At 43.6% G+C, this 6,871-nt stretch overlaps 1 protein-coding gene across 1 annotated transcript; it reads right to left on the bottom strand.

Annotated features, from left to right (window-relative positions):
* Positions 1-718: 718 nt before the first annotated feature.
* On the bottom strand, positions 719-2,967 carry LOC148720538 (uncharacterized). The gene is made up of 2 exons (XM_088739802.1): positions 2,581-2,967; positions 719-2,222 (listed from the first exon to the last, which is right to left on the bottom strand). The coding sequence occupies exons 1-2, from the start codon at positions 2,700-2,702 to the stop codon at positions 938-940; spliced, it is 1,407 nt and encodes a 468-aa protein (XP_088595928.1). The 5' UTR covers positions 2,703-2,967; the 3' UTR covers positions 719-937.
* Between the last annotated feature and the right edge of the window lie 3,904 nt (positions 2,968-6,871).

Raw genomic sequence — 6,871 nt, 5'->3', positions numbered from 1 at the left:
TAGTTATCAAGATTGAACGAGATGAATCTTGGGAGCACAATATTACTATCTTGAGTGATTTTTACTTTCATCAACTATTCCCAAAGATTACCGAGGGAGAACTTTGAAAAGTGGTGCACAGATGCTGGACATAATCAGAGTGGGGGGGGGGGGGGGAGTGGGAGCTAATGTAAATAGGCAGTAGCTAATGTTAAAAGGTGTTTTTTTAAATTTCATACATTAATTTCTTAATATAACATTACATATTCTACACTCAGATAGAGACACAAGATAAAGAACCCACATTTTTCCATTTAGCATAGTAACTTAATAATAAATTACATTCTTCCTGAAAGCAAGCTTAAACAATTTTTTTTTGGCAACCAATGGCTACTGGTAGCTGGTAACACTTATCCTGGTTACTCAACAGGGCCCAGGTACATAAAACTTATGCCACACTTAAGTAGGCTTGCATAGCAATGCAAAGGGAAGGGGAGAGAGCCAAAACAAAATCGATGCAGCACAGGTTATTTTTTCTGACTACCTCTCACCATCCCTTAAGCTAATTGAAGTGTGGCTTTAGTTTTATACACCTGGACTCAGGCTCCCAGCTTCACAGACACAAAAGTAAAACCTTTAAGCCAGCACGACTTTCACACTTGGAACTACTGGACGAAAGAATTCCATACTGGTCACATGCCCCTGACCTGGATTTAGTTGAAATGACAATTTAAGAATGTCACTGGTTTTCATTATAATCTATTTTCACAGAACACATAGTAGTTTGTATTAATGAACATAAAGGAGATGAATATCAGAAAAATGTAAAACTGACCACATCATATTTTTGACCAAAGCTATGTCAATACCATTTGATCTGTTACAGTAGGGCTTCTGGTAATACAAAAATAATATTAAAAACTCATTGTACTATAATTTAGTTGAAAAAAAGTTCTATTCAGTCAAATTCAAAGTCTTCGCAGCCATCCTTGATCAATGGATACTGCAAATTAACAAGAGCTGAGCACAGTCGGCATAGCTTGTCAGCATGGCACCTCAAAAATGCTGGGATGAAGCCAAGGATGCGAAAACTCTTAAGTCTTGCATTTGCACGCTCTACGTGGATGCGACATCGAGCTATTGATTTTGTCGCCCTTGCCTCACTCTCTGTAAACTTTCCATTGTTGAGAAATGGTGGTATGTTCACTGAAACACCTCTTGGAACTACATCGCTGATGAGAAAACCTTTGTCTGCCAGAACAAGATCACCAGCACTCAAATGTTTACAAAACCCAGACTCTTTAACCATGACCTTGTCACTGACTGAGCCAGGAAAAAGATCACTAACATAGGTTATAACTCCATTTGGGGCAACCCCTATAATGACTTTGAAAGAGTTCATTCCCCTGTAGCTGGAATATGTAGCATTCTGCTGGGACATGAGCTTAGGTGCAGCAATTTCAATGTCTGTACAATCAATCACAATGCGGCAACTGCTGTACTCAGTGAAAGAAGATGGCAAACACATCTTGTTCTTTTCTCTAGATGGCACAGTTGTCATGATGTCTTTGAACAGGAGAGAATGCAGAACATGGACAAAAGTTAGTACTATGTTAGCAACAGTTGCAACACTGCATGAAAACAACTGGGCTAAATGTAGATTGGTATAATTTTGTTTCAGTTTCATCAGAGTGATAAATATCTGGTCCTCAAGTGTGATCGCCTCAACCTTCCATCCAGCATAATAGTTTATTTCACCCTTGAATCTTGAAACATATCCCACAACAATATCAAAAACATCCTTAGTGGGTAGACCTGTCTCCATCCGTATCACCTCAGGGCTCAAGCTCTTAGCAGAGTAGTGTGCACTATAGTAACTTGACACTTCCTTGTGTTTAGCAAGTTCTGTTGAAGTCATATCAAGCTTTATTGACAGCAGAGCTTCTTTGGAACTTGTCTTTTCCTCTTGTGAGCATTCAGTGGAACATGGTTCAGAGTTCTCTTTAATCTCTTCAAGCACAGATGCTACAGTTGGTAATTTCGTGGGCTCGGCAGACACTTTCCGTTTTTTCTTGGGGGTAGGTGTACTGGGAGGTGTTGGTCCTGTACCTGGCAGCAAGTCCAAACTATCAAACAGCTTGTGCCTGTTTCTGTCACTGATGGTTGGCATATTTTCTTTTCGCCCATCTTTAAAGTGACAACTGCAAAGTCGCGAATGTTTGCTGGGCTTTCTATCTCCTCTCCTATAACAGAGAAAGACAGAAGCAGTTACTATACTTGCGTTTAAAAAACCCAAAGTTTAGTTGGTCACATGCTTAACCTTGTAGTCTAAGACGTGAATGCGAAGCGAGTATTTCTCTGAGCTTGTTACTTAATACTAGTTAGTGTGAAAGCTTTGATACTCACAACTATCATATAGTTTTTTAGTAACTAAATAATCTTAGATCAAGACTGAAGACAAGGAAAGGCAAAGCCGCGAGAAAACAAATAAGACAAGAAAGAGAAACAGCTAATCGTGAATCAGTTTGAGATAAAAAAAGAAACAGCTATTTCTAATCGATGGTACAGCATCGAAATATATATTTTTCGAAATATACTCACCTTACAAATGATATCCACTTATCATAGAGTGTTTTATGTTTTTTCTGGTCTGGAAACGAAAAGAATCGGCAGCAGTGGCTTTCAGATGTGTGATTGCAATCTGGATGAAAACACTGGCCCATCGCAAACTTCGTCTCCGTGGCGTTTTGACTCGAATTATTGCTCACCAGGTGCTTTTGTCCGCTTATTATACTCTTCAATAGTAAGGCCAAAGGTTATCTTGATTCTCTTTATCTTATTTCTATTATTGGAGGATAAAATGCGCTATTATAGCTCTTGAAGTGTTCGAGGTCAACGACAATGTGTCACGCTAGGGACGCCATATTGGTTTGTTTAGACCACAGAATTCCGGTGCTATGGAAACGTGACGTAAGCACTTTAGGACTCTATACATTTGAACTTCATTGATAACGGCTATGTAAATGCCACAGGAACCCATTACCATAGAAACCCGAAACCACAGATATTTAAGATGGTAAGCCTGTGCGCTGACCAAAAAAAAATTCAAATTACGCGCGCGTAAGTCTAAATAACCGGAGAATAAGGAAAATTCCTTGCATTGTACTCACCAACAACGGACAGCTTCACTGCATCGGTTTCGGTCTTTCCAATTCCATATTTAATTTGACAAAAGAAAGTCGTGGAGTCTTCCAATTCAACATTCCTAATCTTAAAACTCGCTTTCTTGTCAGGGACGATCTCGACTCTGTTCCGAACCCATCCAACGTCTTCCAAGAGGTTGTTCTGTATAGTTCCGTTCTTAGTCTTAACTAGAAAGGCCACATATCTGTTTCCGACAACAACCCCGAATCGAACATCTTGCACGTCTTTCACAACTTATTCCCAATCAAACTGCACATCCTTGCCAACAAATATCTCCTTATCTTTGGGTTTAGTAGAAAAGTAAACTGTGTCTTCACTCGCAGCATACTGTGATAAGTCCATTTTCGGGTCCGCAGGCACTTAATTTCTAACGTACTGATCGAACACAACAAGCGGCCATGTTGTCTTTATTACACACACACAACAACAACCACCCCGAGGGGGTTGTGACGAAAGTAACACATTTCGTTCTAACAGGGAGGTACACGGTTTCGGCTTTCGCTACAATGCTCCCCCTCCTAAGAGACACTGTCCTCAGTGTCACGGTGCTAACCACTCTAACAGGAACGAATAAAGTCAACAATTTAACAACAGCTCTGAACGTCTTGTAAAGTTCTCCCAAAACAACAAGCACTGATCAGTAAACAGTAGAAACTAATGTCACTCAAAGTTCCTCCTGTCTATCACGCTTAAGAAACTCTTAAAAGTCTATTTGAGTGTTCAATGTCCAAGGTAATGAAGGGGTTAGACCCAATCACCGTAACGATTTGGTTCTCTCCGCTCCCTTCCATAACGTGTCCGTACATTATGTGGTAGGCTTCCTCGGGAAGGGGTCCCACTGTCCTTCTCCAACACGCCCTGTTGGTCTACAACTGGAACCACTGGCAGGGCATCAGCAGGTATCTCTGCATCTGTATCCCTTCCCGTGTCTGCTTCGTCGTCACTGTTCTCCGCATCAGATTCAGGCTTCTCAGACATTGTTGTTGAATCAGGTTGGATGCTACCATGAACAGAATTCTGAGACTCCACGGCAATGCTGCCATCCAGAACACCTTCCCTCAGCACAGTTGGAACAGAGCCACCCGGGATAACAGGCTCAATTTCTCCAACACTCGCAACTTGGGATACAGGCGTAACAGTCTCTCCTTCCTCCGAAATCCAGCTCCTCAATGCTGGTCCGAGATATGGGTTGAGTCGGTCTGCGTGAATAACTTTAGCTTTTGCCCTTCGACTTTTTTGAATACGATAGGTTACATCTGACAACACAGACACCACCAAATAAGGCCCTTCCCACGGACAATCCAACTTGGGGTTCCTGCCTTTCTTTCGGCGTACGTTGTGCAGCCAGACGCTGTCTCCCACCCGGAAAGGCTTACTGGACACTCGTTTGTCATAGTTTCTCTTCTGCCGTTCTGCTGCTTTTCCGAGATGTCGTCGTGCTACCTCGTGGGCGCCAGACAGTCTCTGTTGAAGAGCCAATGCATACTCAGTTGACAGAGGCGGCGTATCTGGAGTTGACTCAGTGACTACGTCAAGTGGGACTTCAATTTCATGTCCAAGCATTAGCATGTTTGGGGTTTCCCCCGTAGACTCATGCACAGAGCTTCTGTAGGCCATCATGCAAGGTTGAAGTTGTAAGTCCCAGTCCTCTTGACTTTCTTTAAGTTTTCCTCGCAGCATTTCAACCAATGTTCGATTGTACCGTTCCACCTGTCCGTCTGACTGTGGATGCAATGGGGTGGTTCTAGTTTTCTCGATATCCAAGAGCTTACACACTTCAGCCATGACTTTGGACTCAAAGTTTGTTCCCTGATCACTATGTAACTCCCGAGGAACTCCAAAACGACACACGAACTCACCCACCAACTTTTCAGCTACTGTAACAGCTTCTTGATTCGGGATAGGATAGCTTTCAGTCCACTTTGTAAAGTAGTCGGTTACAACAAGAACAAATTTATTACCACGAGGTTTCTGAGGTAGTGGTCCAAGTATGTCCATCGCAAGACGTTCCATCGGAGCACCCACCACATATTGCTTCAGAGGCGAACGTCGCTTCCGTCCCCAGCTCTTCTTGGCACCACACTCATGACAAACTTTGATCCATCTCTTGACTCGTGAAGTTAGGCCTGGCCAGTAGTACCGAGCTCTAAGCGCTCCCAGTGTCTTGTTGACACCCCGGTGACTTGCAGTTGTATGGTTGTGATGAGCTCTGAGCGCCGTTTCTTGCAGGTTGCTTGGAAGTACAATCTGGTACTGTATTCTAGTACCACTTCCCTCTTTCCACCTCCGGCATAGTACTTGATCTCGGATTTCCAGTTGGTCCCACTGGGCCCAAAGTGCCTTCACTGTGCGGTCATATGGAGAGACATCTTCCCACTTCGGTCGGACTGCACTTGCACCTTTGCACTGTAATATCACCTTTAGGCTAGGATCTGCTGCTTGTTGCTCATGAAGGTACTCTCGAGTCCACGTTGGTTCCAGTTTGATCGTTTTGCACCAAGTTTCAGGCTGATCATTGGTAAAGCAACGTTCAGTAGTAGCTGACGACAATTCTGCTCCACCTCGCTTATCGTGAAGAATTTCCGTTTGCTCCTTTACAAACTCGTCACTCCTACCCTGGGAAACATCAGTCTGAACAGCAACACTAACCACTTGCTCAACCTTCTTCCACTCCTTACACCATTTGCAACCATCGTTACAAGGTCTTCGTGACATGGCGTCAGCATTTTGATGTCGTTGGCCTTCTCGATACTCAATCTCATATGTAAACACACTGAGGAACTCTATCCATCTTGCCAACTGTCCCTCTGGTTCCTTGACTTTAAGCACTGAGCGAAGGGGGGCGTGGTCAGTCCTTATGCGAAACTTCGGCCCCTGCAAATAGTGACGAAACTGCTTCACAAACTCCACAACAGCAAGCAGCTCTTTCCGCGTAACGCAGTAGTTTCTCTCGGCCTTGGTCAACGTTCTGCTCGCATAAGCAACTGGATGCTCCACCCCATTCTTTAACTGACTCAAGACGGCTCCAATACCATGGTTGCTGGCATCAGTGTCAAGTATGAACTCTGCAGTGAAATCTGGGTATGACAAGACAGGAGCTGTGGCCAACAAGGTCTTCAAGGTATCAAACGACACCTGGCACTCGGATGTCCAAGTAAAGTCAACATTTACTTCAGTCAGTGTGTGAAGAGGCCTGGCTACCAGGGCAAAATTTGGAACAAAACGTCCATAGTAACTGGCAAGTCCTAGAAAGCTCTTTACTTCAGTTGCATTCTCAGGTACTGGCCACTCATGAACTCGTTTAACCTTCGCAGGGTCAGTCTCGATGCCCTTCTCAGATACAATATGGCCAAGATATGCGACGCGTTTCTGGAACAGCAGACATTTGCTTGGTTTTAACTTAAGTCCAGCTGATGCAAAGCGAACGAACACTTCCTCTAAACGCTCCAGTTCCTCTTGAAAAGTTCTCCCATACACAATTGTATCATCAAGGTAGATAAGGCAGGTCTCAAACCTTAGCCCTGCTAAGATCAGTTCCATTAATCTTTCAAAGGTACTTGGTGATGAAGTGAGACCGAAAGGCATAACATTCCACTCGTAGAGACCAGAAATGGTTACGAAGGCTGCTTTACCACTGCTAGCTGGGTCCATAGGGACTTGCCAATACCCCGATGCCAGATCCAAGGTG

This window comes from Stylophora pistillata, chromosome 11, assembly GCF_964205215.1.
Source record: "Stylophora pistillata chromosome 11, jaStyPist1.2, whole genome shotgun sequence".
Classification (NCBI taxonomy): Eukaryota; Metazoa; Cnidaria; class Anthozoa; order Scleractinia; family Pocilloporidae; genus Stylophora; species Stylophora pistillata.
The sequence above is the reverse complement of the archived record's forward strand: the minus strand, read 5'-3'. Positions and strand labels throughout refer to the sequence as shown.